General features: G+C 42.3%; 1 protein-coding gene across 2 annotated transcripts in view; it reads right to left on the reverse strand.

The window, feature by feature from the left end:
* Positions 1 to 4,020: 4,020 nt before the first annotated feature.
* LOC120929099 (regulator of G protein signaling 7 binding protein) overlaps positions 4,021 to 25,459 on the reverse strand; it is a 156,220-nt gene continuing 134,781 nt past the window's right edge. For both annotated transcript variants that reach the window (XM_040340319.1, XM_040340328.1), the window contains exons 3-6: positions 23,060 to 23,190; positions 20,995 to 21,139; positions 13,102 to 13,172; positions 4,021 to 4,918 (exon numbers count right to left, since the gene is read on the reverse strand). In XM_040340319.1, coding sequence (XP_040196253.1) covers positions 4,827 to 4,918; positions 13,102 to 13,172; positions 20,995 to 21,139; positions 23,060 to 23,190 — 439 coding nt within the window. In that variant the 3' untranslated portion in view covers positions 4,021 to 4,826. The remainder of the gene's footprint in view (positions 4,919 to 13,101; positions 13,173 to 20,994; positions 21,140 to 23,059; positions 23,191 to 25,459) is intronic.

Raw genomic sequence — 25,459 nt, forward strand, 5'->3', positions numbered from 1 at the left:
GTGGCTAACAGTACACAAAGCTCTTTTAAACGCCACAATGCACATCTATGGCTCTGCACCCAGAGAACGCTCCATGGCTAGCTAACACAGTACACCAAGTTCTGGAATGTTACTCAATATGAAGCTCAGTGCCCTTGCGTCACATTCCAGGCTAGCCTCACACGTCAAGTTCAGTGAGGTCCAGGTACAACCAACAAAGTTTATGCTAAGGAGCTGCCAGTCCAGATAGCTATAGAAACCAATTCAAGCAGCTGTGTAGCAAGGAGTTTTGATTGAGGTCATCAGGTACAAAACACCAGTGGTGCGAGACGAATCTTGATTGAAGTCACAAAGCAAAAATAATGAATTTTGATTCCTTTTGTCCTACCTCATTATACCCTTAAAGGGGTTGTAAAAACATGTTTTTTCCCTAAATAGCTTCCTTTACCTTAGTGCAGTCCTCCTTCACTTACCTCATCCTTCCATTTTGCTTTTAAATGTCCTTATTTCTTCTGAGAAATCCTCACTTCCTGTTCTTCTGAATGTAACTACACACCGTAATGCAAGGCTTTCTCCCTGGTGTGGAGAAAGCCTCTTGGGGGGGGCGAGCAGGCAAGTCAGGACACTCTCTACTTTGCAGATAGAGAAAGGAGCTGTGTGTGTTAGTGGGCGTCCTGACACTCCTGCTTGCCCCCTCCCCCCTCAAGAGGCTTTCTCCACATCAGGAAGAAAGACTCGCAATACTGTGTGGAGTTACAGAAGAACAGGTAGTGAGGATTTCTCAGGCCTTGTAAAGACGAGCGAACATGTCCGATGAAAACGGTTCGCGGACCGTTTTCATCGGACATGTCCGCTCGGAGATTTTGGTCTGATGGTTGTACACACCATCAAACCAAAATCCCCGCGGACAGACAGCGCTGTGACGTGGCAGTGACGTTGACCCCGCCACGTCCGCAAACCCAGAAGTTCAATGCTTCCACGCATGCGTCGAATCACTTTGACGCCATGCGCAGGTTCTCGGGCCAGCGGACATGTCCGATGAGTCGTACTGACCATCGGACATGTCCGACGGACAGGCTTCCAGCGGACGAGTTTCTTAGCATGCTAAGAAACTTTTGTCCGCTGGAAACCTGTCCGCTAGGCCGGAAAATTGTCCGGTCGGCCCTACACACGACCGAACATGTCCGCGGAAACTGGTCCGCGGACCAGTTTCAGCAGACATGTTCGGTCGTGTGTACGAGGCCTCAGAAGAAATAATGACATTTAAAAGCAAAATGGAAGAATGAGGTAAGTGAAGGAGGACTGCACTAAGGTAAAGGAAACTATTTAGGGGGAAAAAAAATTCCTTCACAACCCCCTTAAGGGTTATACTGTTTCGTTGGGTCCCAAGCCCTACTCGGTAGAAGTCATGGTTGTCAGCACTAACAGTGGCCAAAAAAACTGAAACAGGAGTAGTTTAAAATGAATGGCTCTAAATGTAATTCTGTGTTTGAGCTACACACCAGTGGTTCTAGATATGCATTTGGCCATTAGATTATGAGGAAATGATTGGCATGACTCTACCCATTTTCCTGAAATGAGGAAAGATTCTCTTAATTTTGGAAAGTGTGATTCATAATTCTGAAAACTGCCCTTTGGTTCTATGATTGATCTGCCTTAACCCCTCACATCTTTGTAAAAATGTATTTTTCCCTCTTTCCTCCATAAGCATAACACCTACAGTGCCTTGAAAAAGAATTCATACCTCTTGAAGTTTTCCACATTTTGTCATGTTACAACCAAAAACGTAAATGTATTTTATTGGCATTTTATGTGATAGACTAAGACTAATAGATTAATTGTGAAGTGGAAGGAAAATGATAGATGGTTTTCATTTTTTTTTACAAATAAATATCTGAAAAGTGTGGCATGCATTTGTATTCAGCCCCCTTTACTCTGATACCCCTCTAACTAAAATCTATTGGAACCAATTTCCTTCAGAAGTCATCTAATTAGTAAATAAATTCCACCTGTATGTAATTTAATCTCAATATAAATACAGCTGTTCTGTGCAGCCCTCAGCGTTTTTTTAGAGGGCCTTAGTTAATAAACAGCATCATGAAGGCCAAGAAACACACCAGACAGGTCAGGCATAAAGCTGTGGAGAGGTTTAAAGCAGGGTTAGGGTATAAAAAAATATCCCAAGCTTTGAACATCTCACAGAGCGCTGTTCAATCCATCATCTGAAAATGGAAAGAGTATGGCACAACTGCAAAGCTACCAAGACATGGCCGTCCACCTAAACAGACAGGCCGGGCAAGGAGAGCATTCATCAGAGAAGCAGCAAAGAGGCCCATGGTAGCTCTGGAGGCTGCAGAGATCCACAACTCAGGTGGGAGAATCTGTCCACAGGACAACTATTAGTCATGCACTCCACAAATCTGGCCTTTATGGAAGAGTGGCAAAAAGAAAGCCATAAATCCTGACCTAAATCCAATTGAGAGTCTAAGGCAGGACTTGCAAATTGACTTGCAAATTGATGTTCATGGACACTCCCCATCCAATCTGACAGAGTTTGAGCTTTTTTAATTGTTTGTTTAGTTATGGTGATTTTGTTACTCAGATGGTGTGGATTTTACCATAAGGCTGCCATTTCAGATGGGAACCATTTAACAGTCTAGATGAAAGTGAAGCGCTCTCCTTAATTGTATACGGCTGACTGCCCCTTACATCAGCTGGAGTTACCCAGAGACTGTTTGGATTAAGTATACTTAGGTTGGGCGTTGGTTTTTATCCATGCTTACTTTTACCCTTGTCCTTACACACAAACCTTTATCTTGTTTTGCCTTTGTAATATATTTAGATGTCTACTATCTTTATGATTAAGTACCACCAATAATAATATTTTGTATGGCTGCCCTGCTGACCACATAGATGTTATGCTGGCATCCGCCATTGCATCACTGTCTCTATACCGGGTTATTTAAAAGCAATGTGTAAGTGGCACAGATGATAAATATGATGTTAAATATGTTTTTATATTATTAGAGTCATATATTCATTTTTAACGTGTTTTTTTTTTTCAGTTCGGCCAGTTTTACTTGCTACTAGGATATAAAGGTTCTGAAGAAGCTTATGGATGTGAAACACGTCGACCTCTGTGTATATTTTAGCAAAGATGATTGTGAATTGAATTTATACAGTATATGGTGTATATTGGTCTAAAGGGATTATAATCCTGTTGTCAGAGAAACACATTGTGAAGAGTCATGTTCTACTACCATTTGAACGCTAGATGGCAGCAAAGTTGACAGTGAAACACTCACGCACCACATAACTTCCTGGCTGTCTCTAAAAGCGCAGGAAGTGCTCAGAGGGATTGCTGGTTTGTCTTTAGCTTCCTGTTTCCTGTGACTTGTTCCTGTGTTTGATTACCTGCTGTGACCCGGATTGCCTCTGACTCTGCTGATCTTCTCCTGGACCTGACCTTGGCTTGTATTACGGACTCCGCTTGTCTCCTGTGTTTGACCCTCGGCCTGTGACCTGGTCTTTGCCTCTTATCTCCTTGCCTTGACCTTTTGCCTGTGACCTGGACTTGCCTTGTATGTTCCCTACACCTCGGGCTGTGTTTGGACTATCTTGCCAGCCTGTGCTTGACCCTCAGCCTGGTTTTGGACTATCTGATTAAGTTCTTCCAGCAAGCCACGCACCTGCCAGTTTGACACAGCTGCTCGACCACTTGAAAGACCCTGATACAAGTCTACTTGAACCTGCTGGGTAGCCTGTGCGCTTAGTCGCAAATGTGAACCGCTCTCAGCCTCAGTAATTACTAGTCTGCCTGTGATACCTGTGTTGTTTTAAAAACATTTTTAAGCTTTGTAATAAAATGCTATATATTATTTATATATTTATGTGTCTGTCCTCTCTGGTACCAATACAGTCCGGCATACATGGTCTTTTGAGGTGAAAATAATAATGGACGAGGTATACCAATATAACCAATTTTCTTCTTTATATTTGTGATCTAAAAAAGAATGTTAGAGAAAAACAAGGCTCACACAGTTTAACTAAAAAATGTTTTATTAACAATGTAAAATGTAGGATATTTTACAATCAGAGCTAAGTTTGGCATGCCCTATCAGTTATAACACTATGTGCAGACACCATGCTTTAACGTTCTATTGTAACAATATATGATAAGTTGTTCTTACTAGGATATGGGGATATATTGGAGGAAGGAAGGAGGGGACTGAATACACTACCTTCATATATATGTGTAACATTTTCAAAATTGTGAAAATCACACCATTCAAATGGAAGGAAAATACTGATGATCATCATCAAGCTTACAGTAATATTTACAAGTCAGATACCTAGTTTTCATCCTCGATATAACAGGTTAGAAACTTGGCTGAAGTCTTGGACTTAATCCTGGTGCATTGTGGAAGACTAATTATGATTAAGACAAAAAAATAAAATACAAACCAAGGTACAGTTATTGGCCTTTGATAACATCAATAACAATTGCTGTCACCATCTCCATACGGAATCTTCATTGCGATGCTGATGGGATGCTTTCCCTATAGCACAATACTAGGACATCAAAGCAGTTTGCATATTTTATGCTTGAGAACTTTAAGTGTTCATAAAGTCTGTTTGGAAATGTTCCATCCAGTCACTGACAGTTTTTGGACCAGTTCATAGGTCAAACAATGTCATTTGCTTCCAGGACCATAACAAAAGTTCTGAAAAAGGCAGTTTAGGCAACACTGAATACATAATGGGTCAACCAACCTCAATACGATATATGACAGCAAAGGTCAAATTATAACGTATCTGTGGAAATAATGGCTTTTCTTTATTATTTTTTAACTGGTGATGAGGCAACACAATCCAAAGAATTTTCGCTTTCTTCTTCTGACAAGTGGGTATGGTGTTAAGTTGAGGAGGCTACTGTCGTCTGCAATAAAAACATCAATATAAGTATTAATCATCATAGTAAACACACTAGATAATAATTCCTACAAAAAAAAAAAAAAACTTTAGCCGTTAAAGTACGCTTTAAAAATTAAAATAATCTTACTTCTGGTCTGTTCCATATATTTAAAATATTCTAGAAAACATTGCAGAATCCCATCAGCTGACGTTTCTATTAAAACTCATAGGCAGAGTAGGAACATCTTCCTGCTATAGTCACATAATCGGTCTATGGTTGCCAAGTGTTCTTTATCTCACAAAACAATCGTGGGATTTCAGACCTAGGACACCGCAGAGTGGCAGTGGGGTGCTGAAATACTCTCTCTGCACTGTACTTATGCCAGACTTTTGGGCAGGAGATCACTCCATAGTCAAAGTACTATGCCAGCTTCAGCAAAGAGGCAGCATTGCAAGAGCATGTGACTGGAAAGTAAAAACTGAACACTAAGGCTTAGGCCCCATACACACGAGAGAATTTATCCGCGGATACGGTTCAGCGGACCGTTTCCACGGATAAATCCTCTCAAAGATTTCCGCAGATTTCGATGCGATGGAGTGTACACACCATCGCATTGAAGTCCGCGCGGAAATCCTCTGGCGATGACGTGTCGCGCCGTCGCCGCGATTATGGCGCGGCGACGGCGCGACGCTGTCATATAAGGAATTCCACGCATGCGTCAAATCATTACGACGCGTGCGGGGAATCCCTTTGGACGGATGGATCCGGTAAGTCTGTACAGACGAGCGGATCCATCCGTTGGAATGGATTCCAGCAGATGGATTTGTTGTGCATGTCAGCAAATATCCAATCTGCTGGAATCCATCCCAGAGGAGATTTCTCCGCGGAAACAGATCCGCTGGCGTGTACACACCATAGGATCTATCCGCAGAAACCCATTTGCTGGGATTTATCTGCGGATGGATTCTATCGTGTGTATGGGGCCTTATTCTTGCTTCCACTGACACCAACAATATGAGGCTTAGTTTATTCCACCTGACACCAACAATACAGAGCTTATTTTATCCTAGTGACACTGATTGGCTTATTTTCCTCCCACTGTCACCAATGATTGGCTTATTTTCACCCATATGAATAGGCTCCTATATCTATGATTGCCTATTTTTCATTTATAATGACATCAATCATGGGGTTAATTTTCATCCCACTGGCACCAAAGATGAGGCTTATTTTATGCCACTGATACCAACAATGGTGCTTATCTTAGCAAACTGACACCAATGATGGGGCTTATTTTTATCACCATTGACCCCAAAGATGGGGTTTAATTTTACTCTCACTGACACCAACAATGGGACCTATTTTACTCACAATAACAGCAATAATTGGACTAGTTTTACTCTCACTTTTTCTTCTGTTTTCCTTCCAGGCCTGGTTTTGATTAACACATAGAAAAACATAAGGGGACAAGAAGGGCACTGTAAGCCACACAGTTTGAAACCTCACCAATGTTATCAGGCATGTCCCAGTGTGTCTGGTGGGTCTTGAGCCACATTTACCGTATTTATTGGCGTATAACACGCACAGGTGTATAACTTTAAGTGGGAAGTTTCAGGAAAAAAACTTTCCACAGCCCCCTGCGTATAACACGCAAGCACAGTTTACCCTCTATTTTCAGGGTAAAAAGGTGAGTGTTATACACCAATAAATACAGTACCTTCTCTGACCCTTCAAGAGTCCCAGGATTCCTAACCTAGCAAAAAAATCTAGAAAGTATAAAAAGTATAAACAGCAATGAATGTGATTGCATAATCGAGCCAACTCCAGGAAAGTAAAAAAGTCCACCCTTGCAGTGTAGGTCTGGGACATGCGGTGAGGTCAGTGGCTGGTGAGGCAATGGCTAGCGAGAGCAATAATTCTAGCACTAGACCTTCTCTGTAGCTCTAAACATGTAACCTGTAAAAATGTTTACAGCGTCGCCTATGCAAATTTATAAGTAATGAAGTTTGGTGCCATTCGATAAGTGTGAGCAATTTTAAAGTGTGACATGTTAGGTATCTATTTACATGGCGTAACATCATCTTTCACATTATACAAAAAAAAAGGGCTACCTTTAGTGTTTTTTTATTTTCTTATTCATGAAACAGGTCTATAAAATTGCTGCGCAAATACCGTGTGACATAAAAAGTTGCCACAACCACCATTTTATTCTCTAGGGTGTCTACTAAAAAAATATACATATATATATATATATATAATGTTTTTGGGTTCTGAGAATTTTTCTAGCAAAAAATGATGATTTTTACATGTACTGTAGGAGAGAAGTATCAGAATTGGCAAAGGGTTAATTACCATAAGTAAGTAACATACAAATAATTATTATATATTGTTTTTAAGGTAATTTACTATATTTTCAAAAACTGTACTGAAGCAGATGGCTTAACGAACAAATTGCTGAAGTTTGAAGTTATAGCATCAAACCAGTAATTTCACAGGAAATAAATGAATAATAAATTATTATAACATATAGCATATAAATATATGATTTAGCTTGATTTCTAACAGTACCTTTTCAACAGCAGCAGATTCTCATTCTCCCTCTTAACCGTGTGAGAAAAACATGGGATTGTGGGTAAATCTTATACTCATAAACCCATGTTTTTTCCTTGTAGTTAATAGGGCGCGGGCTGGAAAGGAGCATGTGTCTTTTAGACACATGCCCCCTTCTATGACACTGCAGTGAGAGGCGTGCCTCCCCTGCAGCATTTTTATTGGACAGCTTGTTCCACTGGGGCTTTACCATTGGTCCAAGACTCCAAGCCATCCATTGAGCTCAGTGCCTCTGACAAGAAATGAGGAGAGGCACTGTGAGCTCATCCTCTCAGTCTTCTGCAGGCAGAGTGTGGCAGCTTGTATTTAAACTGACTGCTCTGTATGCAGCTTCTGACAGGCTGCGCAAGGAGCCACGTATCTCTGGAACCATTGTTTATAGGAGCCCCAAATTTTAAAAACTGTTTCTGTGGGGTTTCTGTGACCCCAGGTTGCCAAGTGACGTCCTTGGTGTAGGTGTGGGAAGAGAGGAAGAAATAGCCTCTTTCTCTTACTTTATTCCATGTTCCAGACAGCTCAGGGGCTCTCTTTCTCCACACCTTGACATCATCACACATCATACAAGGACATTAACCCTGTATAGTATGATGAGGTTGCTGGAGTATGACCATAGTCAGTAACTTACACAGAAGTTGAGGGGGTACAGTTACAGCGATGGAGAATGCCTACAGGAGCAAGGAATAAAGAATAGCTGGGTACACACAGATTGAGATTTCTCCAGTTCAGCAGGGACCGGATGAATTTCAGTCTGTGTGTAGCTCCCCCCCTGTTAGAGAGAAGCCAATTATTAAATCAGCTTCTGTCAGACATGACTGCTGGAATACCTTGTTCAATCAGCGGCTTGCAGCCAATCAGTGGCAGCACTAATCAGGGTATTCTGACTGTGGGGAGTCCCCTCTGTCAGAATACAATGTGCAGGGATGCTAGTGTGGTGGTACTACATGCAGTAGTAAGTGGCAAGTGTGTCCCATACTGGGGCACATGTCACAGGCCAGTCCAGTCCAGAGACCATTAATCATGATGGCAGACAACAGTGTGTGCATGGAACAGCTCCACCACAGACTCGCCACCTCCGAAAAAATGTCAAACAATTGCATCTGCAGGTAAAGTGAAGGCACGTGCTTTCTGGGACGAACGTGGCGTTATTTATGTGGATTTTCTTCCCTGTGGTGCCACTATCAACAGTGAATATTATTGTTGTGTTCTGAGTGATGTGCATATGGGTCTGCAGAAAAAAGCGGCCTGGTTTGATCTCTAAGGACGCCCTGTTTCTCCAGAACAATGCACAAGCTCATACTGCTCACCGCACTAGGTGTGCATTACGGCAACTTGGCTGGGAAGTATTGCCACATCCCCCTTACAACCTGTACCTCGCTCCCAGTGGGACCTGTTTGGACCCCTAAAAGAGTTCCTTAGAGGTCAGCAATTCAACACTGATGACAAAGTGACTTAGGCTGTCCTAGGATGGTTCAGGCGTACTGACAAAGCTTTCAATGCCAAAGTTTTCCAGGCATTGCATAAATATAGCAGGGGATTATTTTGAAAAATAAATGCTGTTCCCACTCCTTGAAATTTTTCCTTTTATTATATAAACTCAAAAGTCCCGGTTTCACTTGAACACCCCTAGTATTTTTATTTAAAGAAATCTAAGTACAAAAGGTGAATCGGTTGAGGCGTATAAACTGATATTTGGAGATATCCAATACAAATCTCTCTAGGTCAGATTTCAAGCCATTATTTGGTTTGCTCGGTCCACGACACCCCTCCTAATGCCGCGTACAGACGGTCGTTTTTTGTGATGAAAAAAAACGAAGTTTTTGAAAACGTCATTTAAAATGACCGTGTGTGGGAAAACGTCGTTTTATGTCTTCTGAAGAACGACAAAAAAAAAATTCGAACATGCTCGAATTTTTTGTGTCGTTTTTCAAAACGTCATTTTTTTTGTCAATTAAAATGATAGTGTGTGGGCAAAACGACGTTGAAAACAACGTTTTTAAACCCGCGCATGCTCAGAAGCAAGTTATGAAGCGAGCTTCAATGGAACAGAGTGCCGTCGTACGTGCTGAACGTAACCGCACTTTGCTAGAGCATTTTGAAAAACGATGGTGTGTAGGCAACGTCGTTTTTGAAAATGAAGTTTTTTTTCATCACATAAAACGTCATTTTGTTTCATCACAAAAAACGACCGTCTGTACGCGGCATAAGACTTATCTTAACATATTTTTTAGTCCCAAACATAGTAAAGAAAACAAACATACACAAAACACTATACATTCCCTTTCCAAGCAGTCTTAATGGGACTGTTGCTGTTATGAAGACGTACAATTGTCTTGCAATCAAAGGCTAATATCTTGCACTGAGTCCTTTCCAATGTATATTGCCAGTGCCTTACAACTTGTATAACTATATAAAAGCAGACTTAGGATTATGATTAGGATTATGAGAACATGCTGGGAATCACCACTTCCTCTGCAGTTGGGTGCCAGCAAATGAAGCCACCCTACTCATACCATAAAAAAAGCCTTTTATTCACTGGTACAAAAACCCTTTTCATGATTCTGAATGAGGATAGCAGGCGTTGCTGTCGTTTTATAGTGGCCTACCACTTAATGACCCCTTGTAGGGCAATTTCTAGTGATTTTTATATTGCACAGATTATTAGGGAAACCACAGTTCAGCCATTACTGTGCTGTTAGAACAATGTATAATGAAATCCCATTAAGAAGTAATTCACTTAGCCTACAGTTTGGGATGATGAACTATCACTGTGTACTGTGATTTATTACATGGTGTTGCAGTTTTATTCACCATTAAAAAATTCTGGAACCTCAGGTGGTAAGTGATATAATAAGATATCATTTTTATCCTTCAATCATGTAGTACTAATTTATCATTTTTTACAGTGTACATAGAACCATTCACATAAGTTCTTATTAACCTGCCTATAGTCCAACATCCTTTTTACAGCCATACATACCAGGGCTGATTGGATGAAAGCCGACCAATATTTTTTGCATAGTGGGAGAACACTGAAGTACCCACAGAAAACCCAACAAATGTAGAAGTCACAGTTAAACTTCACGACAACTCTGTCCCTGGTGGTATTTGGATCCAGAACCCTAGGAATGCAATACATTTATGGCCGGAGTCTCGATGATATCAGTCCCATGCATGTGCGTGAGCCCTTGTTTATGGCACTAGGAGGTCCGACACGTTATGACGGACCTTCAGAGTGCATGCGCTGGTGACATCACCAGCTGCATCCAGTGTGAATATCTCCGACACCAGGCATCACTAAATGGCGGACCATTAGGAGCCGGCTCTTCGTCACCACCACCGCGGTCATCACAGCAGCCACAGGACAATGCTAGACAAAGCTTGGGAGACAAATTAGCTATGGATGGAGGGCGGGGACTGCTGTAGCTTTCAAGTGTCCCAGCAGGTGATTGGATGTTAGGATGAAGGGCCATCTTAGCAATCAATCACTTGAAAAGTTAACTCTGGCTGCTCCTGCCCTTCATCCAAACTGCTGTATCTCCCATTATCTAGAGCTGCCCTGCCTCCTGCTCTCTATTCTGTGAGAAAGGTAGGAGAGTGAGGGGCAGAGCTTAGGGAGCTACAATGTGAATGGGACGACAGATTTAGTGGGAGTCTGTAATGTGAATGGAGGGCAGAGCCATATGGGCTGAGTGGAGCTGCACTGTGAATAGGGGGACAGAGCTGTGGGGGTCGGTAATGTAAATGGGGTGGCAAGGCTGAGGGGGGCTGCAATGTGAATGGGGGGGTGCAAAGCTGAGTCAATTTAAATGGAGGGGAGGACAGCTGAAGGGGGCTGCAATGTGAATGGGTGGCGTAGCCGAGGGGGGAAGGGGGGCTGCAATGTGAATGGGGCGTAGCTTAGGGAGGCTGCAATGTGAATGGGGACAGAGCTTGGGGAGGGGTAAAATGGGGGCAGAGGACCTTACTGTAGGGGGAATGTGAAGGTGGGGGCAGAGTACACGACTGAGAGGGGGTCGGTGTGAATGGAGGGGGACACTACTGTGGGGGGGGTGATGTAACGGGGCAGAGGATACCACTGTCAAGTGAAAAATTTTATGTAAAGGGGGATTGAGGAAACTGATTGAGGAAACTGATTGAGGAAAGGTTTCATAGGAGGGGCTGTGATGTGAATAATCGCACAAACAGGCGATTCATTCGGACCTTGGCTATAAGAACATTTTACAGATTGGACCTCCATGAATTTAAATTCAATACCCCTGCCCTAAACAGTGCAAGATTAGGAGATATTCACTGTACCTATAGGTAAGCTTTATTATAGGCTTTCCTGTCAGAAAAGTGACTTTACTGTTACTTTAAACCAGGCATGTCCAAAGTCCGGCCCGGGGTCCAATTGCGGCCCGCGTTCCGGTTTAATGCGGCCCCACTGGTAGTTTGGATATATATGTCTTTTGTAGCCCCCAACAAATCCGCGAGCATCGTGCATTTCGAGGCTGCATTCATGTAAATGGCGAGGCTGCATTCATGGCAATAGTGAGGCTGCATTCATGGCAATAGTGAGGCTGCATTCAGAGATTGCATTCATGCCAATGGTGAGGCTGTATACATGGCAATGGTGAGTCTGCATTCATGACAATGGTGAGTCTGCATTCATGGCAATGGTGAGTCTGCATTCATGGCAATGGTGAGTCTGCATTCAGAGGCTGCATTCATGGCAATGATGAGGCTGCAAATGGGCACTGATTAGGCTGCATTGATGGGCAATGACCCTTATTTTGCTTCACAACTCTTTATTTAAAATTACATTTTCTTCCTTAAACTTCCTTCGTGCGTGATATACGCCGATAAATATGGTATATCCAAATAACACGCCCAAGCTCATTCTTAGAATCTTGACCACACACAGCCAAAAAGGCATGACAATTCTTGTTGGGCAGTGTATTAGTTAATTTGCATTTAATTTTAATGGTTCAAAGAATGTCAGGCAAAATGGTCGACCCACACGCATGTTCACTTCATCAAATCTGGCCTTCTTTGAAAAAAGTTTGGACACACCTGCTTTAAACCCTCCATGGAACGTATGGATGGATGGAAAATACACACAGTAAAAACCCTGTGCCCTTTTCTGCAGATTGGCTATCAGTGCCAAGACATTTTGTAGCATACAATAGTATTTAGTATGAATTGTAATGTCTAATGTAGGGAGATCTTGGAATTGTACAATAGGGCTCATACTGCTGGAATATCTGAGAATAAGCCAACTTTGGCAAGTAACCTGCTGCCATCCATATACATTTGTAGAAAAGTTTATTTCGCAACAAGGAAAAAAGGTGGAATAATTCAGATCCATCCCCTCCCCTATTTTCCAACCAACAATACTGGTAAAAGTGATGCTATCGCCATCTGTTAAAATATATATGAACTAACAAGAGTATTTTTTTAAGCCAGCAATCAGTTAGAGGGAGTGGGATGAAGAAGGGTTAATATTTTCCCATAGATAGGCTTTAAGGACCTTTTGCTGCTTGTTAAGAATACTGAATGTAAATAATTTAGTGTCTGTAGTCTGGGCACAGGAGCAGATTAGGAAAGTCAAATCTTACCTTGGTTTTTTAATGGCAAAGGCATGGTCTCCCTGAGTTTGCTTAAGAGGTTTTTCATTTCCCTCATGTCTCTGAAAGAAAGGAAAATATCTCCTTGAGTTTGGAATTCCATTCATATGCAAGATGAAGATTTTCTTGACGCCATGTGGAGTTGCAAAGAATTTAAAGTAAACCTGTACTCTGTCTAATGAGTGCTTGGTAGCCTACCCTTACTCACCACCATTATAGATACTTTTAGCCAACTGTCTAAACTGGGAAAGGCTCAGATTGTGGACTGGTTAAATTGAATATACCAGCCTATAAATACCCATAATTTACTCAAGAACACCTGTCATTGCCCCCTACCCTTCTTCTCTTGTTTCATTTTCCCCAATTTTCTACTATTCCATTTACATGTATATTTCATAATATGATTTGCTAGTTGACATATGTGTTTCACATAAAAAGATATGTACATCACTCAAGATGAGTTGCTCATAACAAGTTCCACTATGAAATCCAAGGGTAATGCTCTGGCTCAGTGATCTCCAAACTGTGACCCTAGGGCCGAATGGGGCCCTTTGCTTGCTTTGGGCCCATGGGGCACTGTTCCCCCACTGACACCATTGGTGAGACACCAATCTTTCCACTGACACCAATGATAGGGCACTACTCCTGCCACTGACATAAACGATTAGGCAATATTTCTCCCACTGTCACCAATGATAGGTCACTATTCCTCCCACTGTCACCAATGATGGGTCACTATTCCTCCCACTGACACCGATAACGGAGCACTATTCTTTTCACTGACACGAATAACGGGGCTCTATTCTTCCCACTTACACAAATAACTGAGCACTATTCCTTCTACTGACACCAGTGATGGAGCACTATTCCTCTCACTGACACCAATGATGGGGCACTATTTCCCCCACTGACACTGATGGCTCGGTGGTCCCACTGACCACCAAGCCCGAGACATAGTCTATTTCCATTAATGTAGGGGCATTTTCTACCCCCACTGGCCACAGTCCAGCCCCCCGTAAAGTCTGAACAACAGTAAACTGGCCATTTGTTTAGAAAGTTTGGAGACCCCTGCTCTGGGTCATTGTATTCCAGAAAATTAGTCACAGAAATACCTCACTAAACTCCGGGCTACAGCAACTTTTCTTATTCAATAAATATTAGCAAGGGCAGCACAGTGGCTAAGTCTGCTTTCACATTGCAGCGTGGAGCCGCGGTGACGGTATAGCCGAGCTATTTGTAGCGCGGCTATACCGTCGTGTTTACCGCAATATTCGGGCGGTATTACTGCGTTTTCCCATTGATTTCAATGGGAAGGCGCGGTATAGGAGCGGTGAACACACCGCTCCTATACCGCGGTAAAGATGCGGCTAGCAGGACTTTTGGTGCGCTCCTGCTAGCGCACCGCTTCAATGTGAAAGCCTTCGGGCTTTCACATTGAACACTGCAGGGCATGATTTTTCATGCGGTATAGCAGCACTATTTTTAGCGCTGTACCACATGAAAAACGCCCCAGTGTGCAAGGGGCCTAAGTAGTTAGCACTTCAGCCTGGCAGCACTAGGGTTGTTGGTTCGAATCCCAACCACAGCACTACCTTCCTGGATATTGCATGTTCTCCATAGGCCTAAGTGGGTTTCCTCCAGGTATTCTGGTTTCATTCCACACTCCAAAGACATGCTGGTAGGTTAATTGGATCCTGTCTAAATTTGCCTTAGTATGTGTATGAATGTGAGTAATGCCACATACACACAATCGGAATTCCTGACAAGAAAAGTTTGATGTGAGCTTTTGGTTGGAAATTCCGACCGTTTGTAGACCCCATCGGACATTTTCTGTTTTCCTACGCATGCTCGGAATCACTGAACTTAGTTTTTCTCGGCTCGTCGTAGTGTTGTACGTCATTGCGTTCTTGACGTTCGGAATTTTCAACAACATTTGTGTGACCGTGTGTATGCAACACAAGTTTGAGCTAACATTCCGTCGGGAAAAAATTCACGGTTTTCTTGTGAATGTACAATATATTATATATATATATATATATATATACACACCGGTATATATATATATATATGTGTGTGTGTGTAAAGTGCTGTGTAAATTGGCAGCACTACATAAATAACTGTAATAATAATAGGGGTCACCTCCAACATGGACCGTGTCAGAGGTGATCCCTGCCACTATTTAATAGGTAAGAAAAGTTGCTGAAGCCTGCATTGCAGTGACCTATTTCACTTTCTGATTGACATATTTTCTAGTGGTTTTTCAAATACACCTACCTCTTACATTAATAAACCACGTTCCAGATAATAATCTTTTATTTTTATATTCTGGTTTCAAAATTGTAACCTTGTCACAACATGTACATAGTGGTATTGGTATATTCTCATTGAACAATATTCAAAAATTGATCATACAAATATGTTATTTGATTATATACATTTTTTATTCCCAATAAAAATTTGAAAATAAGTGCAAAATATTAACAATATTTAAAATGATTACAAAAACCATGCAAATACTAGAAAACTGCTTTTGCTTATTTGTGCCCAATGCAATTAGTGTTCCTTTGAAGCTAAAAAGTGCAACTTTCTGCACACTGTGAAAAATAAAGACCCAATATCCAACAATCAAATGTTCACTAATTTGTAAAATACAACACATTTTTATTTTTAATATGAAGCTCCATCATGTTGGATCTAAAATAACAAAGCAATTTACGCTTTCAGATTCCCAAGCTGAAGAAGATGGTAACAAAATCTTGTAAACCCAAGTGTTTTAACAGGGAAGAAAATCCTCAACCACTAAGGGCAACCGAATAAACGTCTTGATCAACATTCTACTGTGCATTTTTTCTTATAGTGTTACTAAACCCACAACAGAAAAAAAATCAGTGTGTATATGTAGTAAAGCATGCTTGTTATACTCAATGTGGAACCTAAGGGGTTAAGCCTCTGAATTATCTGATCTTCCCCTTCTTCCACAATCCCCAATCTATCTGCTGATAGTACAGCGCCTCAGGGGCAAGCTGCACATGCTCAGTTTGGTGTGTATTGCTAGGGAGGGTGCATGTGATCAGCACAAGGCCAATCGGCACTGTCCAGACAGAGGGTCAGGGGTCCTGCAGCTTCATAGGACAATCAGCTGAGAATGAAAACTACTCCTACAAGCTTTAACTAGACACTGATAGAAAGTCACAAGACTGCTGTAAACTACTGATGAGAAAAGGTGTTTAAGTTTATATTTACTAAAATAATTGCATTTCCATGTTCCGTGTACTGTGGGAGACCAGATATAGTGAATGCAGGGTGCTGGGTTTAGTAATGCTGTGTACACACGATAGGTTAGTCTGATGAAAACGGTCTGATGGACCGTTTTCATCAGATCAAACCGAACGTGTGTGGTGGGCCCCATCGGTTATTTATCCATCAGTCAAAAAAATAGGAACTTGTTTTAAAATTATCTGATGGATAAAAAACCTATAGAAAAAAACGATCGTCTGTCTGTCCATCGGTTAAAAATCCACGCATGCTCAGAATCAAGTTGACGCATGCTTGGAAGAATTGAACTTCATTTTTTTCAGCACGTCGTTGTGTTTTACGTCACAGCGTTCTGACACGATCGTTTTTTTAACTGATGGTGTGTAGGCACGACTGACCATCAGTCAGCTTCATCGGATAACTGATGGAAAAATCCATCAGACTAACCTATCGTGTGTACAGGGCATAACACTTTAAGAAGGAAAAGGAGGTGGGCTGGGGGGATTTATTTTTCTAAAGATGAACATTTACTTTGAAGTGAGTGTCACGTACAGTACACCTAAATTATTACCTGCAACAAAAGACGATACTTGCCTCTCTATATTACTATAGAGTACAGAAGTGACGTGCGGGTCAGTGGGAAGGACCACTAAACACAGCAGGGAACCAGGAGATTGATGCTCCCAGGTGTGTTGGCTTCTGAATAGACTTCAAGCAGTGACTCCTCTTTATCAGAGCAATGTTTGTCAGTGCAATCAGTGGGAGATGTAACTATTTACATTCTTTGCAGGGAACTATGGGCCAGATTCACAAAAGGGATACGACGGCGTATCTCCCGATACGCCGTCGTATCTCTGTTTCTATCTATGCGACTGATTCATAGAATCAGTTACGCATAGATATCCATAAGATCTAGTTTCCCGTCGCAAAGTTAGTCGTCGTTTTGGGTGCCCTAACTTTAGACAGCAAACGTATTGCTGTCTAAAGTATGGCCGTCGTTCCCGCGTCGAAATTTAAAAATGAACGTCGTTTGCGTAAGCTGTCCGGGAATACAGAATTACGCTACGCGCGTCACCCTTCCAAAAAATGACGTCACTGCACGCAAAGCACGACGGGAATTGCGAAACGGAGCAATCGCAGTAGGTCTGGCGCGGGAGCGCGCCTAATTTAAATGGCACACGCCCATTTGAATTGGCCCGCCTTGCGCCGGACGTATTTGCGATACACCGCCGCAAGTTTCCAGGTAAGTGCTTTGTGGATCGGGCACTAAAACTGGAAACTTGCGGCGGTGTATCGTAAACGGGTTACGTTACACCGGCGCTCTTGCATGTGAATCTGGCCCTATGGGCCATATCCACAGAGCAAGTACGCCGGCGTATCTACTGATACGCCGGCGTACTTTCAAATTTCCTGCGTCGTATCTTTAGTTTGAATCCTCAAACCAAGATACGACGGCATTTGGATAAGATCCGACAGGTGTACGTCTTCGTACGCCTTCGGATCTTAGATTCAATACTTCGGCGCCCGCTGGGTGGAGTTTGCGTCGTTTTCCGCGTCGGGTTTGCAAATTAGCGATTTACGACGATCCACGAACGTACGCATGGCCGTCGCATTTTCTAACGTCGTCTGTAGTCGGCTTTTTCCAGCGTATAGTTAAAGCTGGTATTTTGCGGCGTATAGATAGACTTGCCATGTTAAGTATGGCCGTCGTTCCCGCGTCGAAATTTTAATTTTTTTTTTTGCGTAAGTCATCCGTGAATAGGGATGGACGTAACTCACGTCTAAGTTAAAAAAATGACGTCCTAGCGACGTCATTTAGCGCAATGCACGGCGGGAAATTTTGGGACGACGCATGTGCAGTTCATTCGGCGCGGGAAAGCACTTCATTTAAATGAATCACGCCCCCTAATCGCCGTTTTGAATTCCGCCGCCAGAAATAGATATATTGTTTTATTTCAGTTTAAAGCCCAACTCTGGGAAACATAAAAATTATTACTTGCAGTTAGACATGTGCACACTGAAATATTTCCTTTTGGAATTTCGTTTTCTTCTGAAAAATAAATTTATTTAGTTACTCCCGAAATTCGTTTTTATTTATTTAGTTTTTCGTTAAAAAATGCATTTGTCCGAAAATCCTAATTAATTACGATTGAATCTGTCATTGAAGGCTTATGGTGTCTGTCGAATGTTCTAAGAAGATTCAACGTAATCTTAAAAAAAATGTCGAATCTTTTCTCTCTATGTCGACTCTTCTTCATGTCTCTATAATGTCGAATCTTTTCTCTCAATGTTGAATCTTTTCTCTTTATGTAGAATAATATTGGACAAATAGAGTTAAGGTTAGGCACATTCGACCCTAATGAAAACGAAAATAAAGCATTTGTTTATGTCGGATCTTTCGGTTTTCGTTTTCTGTGCTTTCGTTATCGTTTGTTAAAAAAATAACGAAAATACCTGAAATTCGGACGAAAATGAATGCACATGTCTACTTGCAGTTTAACTACTTGTTTAGTCTAGGGCAGTGGTCTCCAAACTGCGGCACTTTGCTTGCTTTCATCTGGCCCTTGACGTACTATTTCATCCACTGATACAAATAATGGGGCAAAGTTCCCCCCCACTGACAACGAGGGGCCCAAATCTCTCAGCTGACACCAATGAACGGTCACAATTCCTCCCAAAGACACCAATAATGGGGCAAAATTTTGCCCAATGATGGAGCACAATTTCTCCCAACGATACCAACAATAGGACATAATTCCTCCCAATTACACCAGTAATGGGGCATCATTTTTTTCCCAATGATGGGGCACAATTTCTCCCAACAACACCAACAATAGGGCCCAGTAATACCCATTGATGGCACACAATTTCTTCCAATGACACCAATTCCTTCCAATGGTATTTTGGAAGGAGTGCAATCCCTTCCACTAACACCAATGATGGTGCACAACTCCCCCACTGACACCAAAGATGGGACCTTGTTTTTTCCCACAGACGCTGGGACATTTTCTACTTCCAATGGCCACTGTCTGGCCCTCCTAAAGTCTGAAGGACTGTAAAATGGCCCTTTGTTTAGAAAGTTTGGTCTAGGGGAAAGTGTTTGCACTTTAACTTACCGATCCTTGGATCCCCCACACTCTGGTGGTGGACTGTCCCTCAGCATCATCACATCCCAATGCAGGAATATAGACCCTGCATTGAGCTTAATGAAGTCAAGGCCTTAGACCGCTGGAGCATAGGGGAGATCTTCTTGCAGCGAGGACTGGTCTAGAAGGGCGATGGAGGTAGGCAGATCTTCTTTTCCACGTCGCCTAGACCAGTGGTCATCAACCCTGTCCTCAGGGCCCACTAACAGGCCAAATGTTATGTATTACCTTGGGGAGATGCAGACTAGAATACTGCAATCACTGAGCAGCAAATGATATAACCTGTGATGTATTTCAGTTATCTTGCAGACCTGGCCTGTTAGTGGGCCCTGAGAACATGGTTGATGACCACTGCCCTAGATCTAAACAAGCAATTAAAATTGTATTAAAGGTTCTTTTCATAAAAAATAAAAAATAAATAAACATGTCATACTTACCTGCCCTGTGCAATGATTTTGCACAGAGCACCCCTGATCCTCTTCTTCTGTGGTCCCCCGCCAGTGCTCCTGGCTCCTCCTCTTCGGCAGGTGCCCCCACAGGAAGCTGTTCCTGAGCCACCTTGTCCATTGACACAGACCGGGTGGCTAGGCCCCGTCCTGCTCTTTGTCACAGTATTTGATTGACAGCAGTGGGAGCCAGTGACAAATGCTGCTATCAATCTGCCCAGCTCATCACTGGATTGTGAATGGGCTCAGGTAAATATAAGGGGGGCAGGGAGGATTCTGTCACACAGAATTTTTTTTTACCTTAATGCATAGAATCCATTAAAGTAAAAGACATTTAGGCTTTAGAACCACCTGCAGTCCAGGCACAGCCCCATGGCAATGTATAATTTTAAGTTTCCCAGAGTTGTGCTTAAAGGGGTTGTAAAGGTTCGTTTTTTATTTTCTAAATAGGTTCCTTTAAGTTAGTGCATTGTTGGTTCACTTACCTTTTCCTTCGATTTCCCTTTTTTCTTTGTCTGAATTACTCACTTCCTGTTCCTCATCAGTAAGCTGTTCTGGCTGACTAACCCCCAGCCAGAACTGCTCGGATGATGGGGGCAAGTTTACTGAGGAGAAACAGGAAGTGAGAAATTCAGACAGAGAAGGGACATCGAAGGTAAGTTAACCATCAATGCACTAGCTTAAAGGAACCTATTTAGAAAATAAAAAACAAACCTTTACAACCCCTTTAAAAGCAAACCTGTGTTTTGTCAATGTAGGAACAGAAGACTTTATATCCCCCTCCCCAGCATATACATACTTACCATTCCTCCTCATCATTCCAGATAGGAAGCAGCATGTGATATGTTCCACAAAACAGTCATGTTGCTTTACCCTGAAATAAACCTACCACAGACCTGTGTAATTCAAAATTACCAAATGATTATAAAAATATACAAACAGGTTACTTTTAATGAAAATTGCATATCAAAGGAATCCGGTATATATAGGCATTGAAAGTCATATCCAATAATTAGTGGCAAAAGCAGTCCATGTACCTCTCTGTGTTGTCAATGTCTGTGGAAATCTGCCAACACTGCTGGACATCTACTGGGGATGATGATGTGTCTTCTAAGATTGGAACTTCAGAACTCTCATCCATTTTGTAGTCTATTATCTTTGGACCAACACACTGCTCTTTTCCTTTAGAATAAGAACACAATAAAATAATATGTATTTAATGGCATATGTTTTGTGGAACATTGTGTTAGAGAACTATAGCTAATTCATCGAAGTGGAAACGTTCAAAGTTCAGAACCTGAATAGGTTTGCAAACCTGAATTAAAGCGGAGTTTCACCCAAAAGTGGAACTTCCACTCATCTTATTCCTCCCCCCCCCCCCCTACGGTGCCACAATTGGCACCTTTCAGTGGAGGAGGGACAGGATACCTGTCTATGACAGGTATCTTTTCCCACTTCTGGGAGTCCCTGCCACGGAGCTGTGACGTCACTGCGGGGCTCCCTCCTTCTCCTCTGGCCGCCGGGCCAATAGGAGGGAGAAGCGGGCCTTGCACATGCGCAATAGGGTTCCCGGCGTGAAGCCGAAAGGCTACACTGCCGGGTTTCCCTACCCGCAATGGCGGCGGAGCACCAAGTAAACATCAGCTGTGGGTGCCGACATCACTGGACTCCAGGACAGGTAAGAGTCAATTTATTAAAAGCCAGCAGCTGTGGTATGTGTAGATGCTGACTTTTAATTTTTTTCAAGGCCGAAACACGGTAAAGATAGATGAAAGAAAGAGGGCGCACAGGCCTATTACTTCATCCCACAAATTTTATTTAAGATAGAAAAAAAAGAAATTGGTACTACTCACAAACACAGATAGTATAAGCGCTCATTAGGCAACTCAACTTGGCTGCACTCCCCCAAATTCTCTGATCATTCGAGCATAGGGGAGGACTTTACTAGCGCGTTTCGAAGACACGTCCTTCTTTATCAGAGACCTCTGATGAAGGCGGTATCCCTCCGGGAATCTGACAGGCTGGGGATCGCATGGGGGGGCGGAGCGGTGTTGGTGAAATTGGGGCAAGGCTCAGAAGAGAAGGCCAATATGTGTCGAAAGGGAGGAAGAACTGTGGCTATGCTAGGTTATCAACTCTTGCCGAAGCGATCAAATTACCTACCTAGTTCAAAGGCACATTGCAAGTGAATAAAACTTGTTTATGGAAATGGGAAACTAATGCATTTAAGTAGTAAGCATCTTTAAAAATACTTGATTTTTATGTGTTTTTGCTTTTTTAAGTTGGTGACATGGGGCGAGATCCACAAAAACCCGGCGCAACGTATTTTTTTCCATTTAAGTTACACCGCCGCAAAATCTCTACCTAAGTGCCCGATCCACAAAGCACTTACCTAGAAATTTTGAGCGGTGTAACTTAAAATCGTCCGGCGCAAGGCGTTCCTAATTTCATGGGGTTAGTCCCATTTAAATTAGGCGCACTCCCACGCCGGACGTACTGCGCATGCTCCCGACGTCATTTTCCCGTCGTGGTTTGTGCGGTTTTACGTTACGCCGAGTTTTGTGAATCGCGCCGGGTAAAAAAAGTTGCGTCGGGAAAAAAAAAAGTTACGGCGGGCAAAAAAATAAATAAAATAAAAAAAAAACCAGCGTCGCGAGAAAGAAGGGTCTACTTTTACAAGGTGTAAACAGTTTACACTTTGTAAAAGCAGCCCTAATTTTACACATGCAACTTAAAACTTACAGAGTAAAAACGAAGCTGAAAAGCTTTGTGGATCTCCGTAAGTGCTAATTTGCATACCCGAAGCGGCATTTCGACTCAAAATGCCCCCAGCGGCGGATGCGGTACTGCATCCTAAGATCCGGCAGTGTAAGTCCCTTACACATGTCGGATCTTCTGCCTATCTATTGGAAACTGATTCTGTGGATCAGTTCCAAAGATAGAAACAGGGATACGCAGGCGGAACAGCAGATCCGCCTGTGTATCTCTTTTGAGGATCTGGCCCATGGTCTCTATAATAAATACACAGCCATTCTACATTCACCCCCTCCTTCACAGCTATACAGTTACTAATCTGACTACTGAGAAACGATAAGAGGTTACCTTTCCGCTGGTACTGGAGGGAGCCCAGAAGACACATAGATTTCAGCATTTCAGTTGTATACATTTCTAGGCAGCACTGAAGCTGGATATAAAGTCTGCAGATCTCTGGGTGGATCTCCCCATCTTCTGCTCTAAAAAAATATGACACATTAGAAAAGGTTACAGCATCAAATACAAGTGTCACAAGTCATATGCAGCACAACCTTTTACTGATAATGAATGGAACAGTTACCTGATACATACAGTGCTTTAAAAAAAGTATTCCTACGCCTTGAAATTTTCCACATTTTGTCATGTTACAACCAAAAACATAAATTTATTTTATTGGGATTTTATAATATAGACCACTAATGGCGAACCTTGGCACCCCAGATGTTTCGGAAATACATTTCCCATGATGCTCATGTACTCTGCAGTGTAGTCGAGCATCATGGGAAATGTAGTTCCAAAACATCTGGGGTGCCAAGGTCCACCATCACTGATATAGACCAACACATGGTGTCACATAATTGTGAAGTGGTAGGAAAATGATACATGGTTTTCATTTTTTTTTTTTACAAATAAATATCTGAAAGGCATGGCATGCATTTGAATTCACCCCCCCTTTACTCTAATGCCCCTAACTAAAATCTAGTGGAACCAAATGCCTTTTGAAGTCACCCAATTAGTAAATAGAGTCCACCTGTGTGTACTTTAATCTCAGTATAAATACAGCTGTTCTGTGAAGCCCTCAAAGGTTTGTTAGAGAACCTTAGTGACCAAACAGTATCATGAAGGCTAAGGAAGAGCTTCGGCGTGTTCGCACACTCCATGTTCAGAGCCCGCCAGGAAGTCGGCACCGTGCTGCGCTAATCACAGGCAGGGAGACATTATCCCGATGCTCGGCTGCAGAGATCGGGAAATCTCTCCCTGCCTGTGATTAGCGCAGCACGGTGCCGACTTCCTGGCAGGCTCTGCACATGGACTGTGCGAACACGCTGGAGCTCATCCTTAATGAAGGCCAAGGAACACACCAGACAGGTCAGGGATAAAGTTGGGGAGAAGTTTAAAGCGGGGTTAGGTTATAAAAATATATCCCAAGCTTTGAACATCTCACGGAGCGCTGTTCAATCCATCATCTGAAAATGGAAAGAGTATGCCACAACTGTATACTTACCAAGACATGGCCGTCCACCTAAACTGATAGGCCGAGCAAGGAGAACATTAATCAGAGAAGCAGCCAAGAGGCCCATGGTAACTCCGGTGGGAGAATCTGTTCACAGGACAACTATTAGTCGTGCACTCAACAAATCTGGTCTTTATTAAAGAGTGGCAAGAAGAAAGCCATTGTTGAAAGAAAACCATAAGAAGTCCTGTCTGCAGTTTGCGAGAAGCCATGTGGGGGACACAGCAAACATGTGAAAGAAGGTGCTCTGGTCAGATGAGACCAAAATTTACATTTTTGGCCTAAATGCAATACTCTGTGTGGCAAAAAACTAACACTGCACATCACCCTGAGCACACCATTACCATGTGAAACATGGTGGTGGTGGCAGCATCATGTTGTGGGGATGATTTTCTTCAGCAGGGACAGGGAAGCTGGTCAGAGTAGATGAGAAGATTAATGGAGCCAAATACAGGGCAATCGTAGAAGAAAACCTGTCTGCACAAATCTTGAGACTGGGGCGGAGGATCACCTTCCTGCAGGACAACAACCCTAAACATACAGCCAGAGCTACAATGGAATGGTTTAGATCAAAGCATATTCATGTGTTAGAATGGCCCAGTCAAAGTCCAGACCTAAATCCAATTGAGAATCTGTGGCAAGACTTGAAAATTGCTGTTCACAGACGCTCTCCATCCAATCTGACAGAGCTTGAGCTATTTTGCAAAAAAGAATGAAAGAATGGGCAAAAATGTCACTCTCTACATGTGAAAAGTTGGTAGAGACATCCCCAAAAAGACTTTCAGCTGTAATTGCAGTGAAAGGTGGTTCTGCAAAGTATTGACTTGGGGGGCTGAAAACAAATGCACGCCACACTTTTCAGATATAAAATATAATATAAGATACGATAAGAAAAATTAAAAAACATTTATCATTTTCCTTCCACTTCACAATTATGTGCTACTTTGTGTTGGTCTATCACATAAAATCCCAATAAAATATATTTACGCTTTTGGATGTAACATGACAAAATGTGGAAAATGTCAAGGGGTATGAATACTTTTTTAAGGCACTGCACCTGATATATAACTGGATATAACAAGAATAATGTTCCACCACTCTAAAATCCTAATGTACATGGCATAGCAAGCAAGCAATTCAGATAATAATAATAATAATAATAATAATAATAATAATATGCCATGCCATCCACCTGCCCAATGGGAGCATTCATATTGGCCACTGAGGTGCTCTTT

Source organism: Rana temporaria, chromosome 1, assembly GCF_905171775.1.
Source record: "Rana temporaria chromosome 1, aRanTem1.1, whole genome shotgun sequence".
Taxonomy (NCBI): domain Eukaryota; kingdom Metazoa; phylum Chordata; class Amphibia; order Anura; family Ranidae; genus Rana; species Rana temporaria.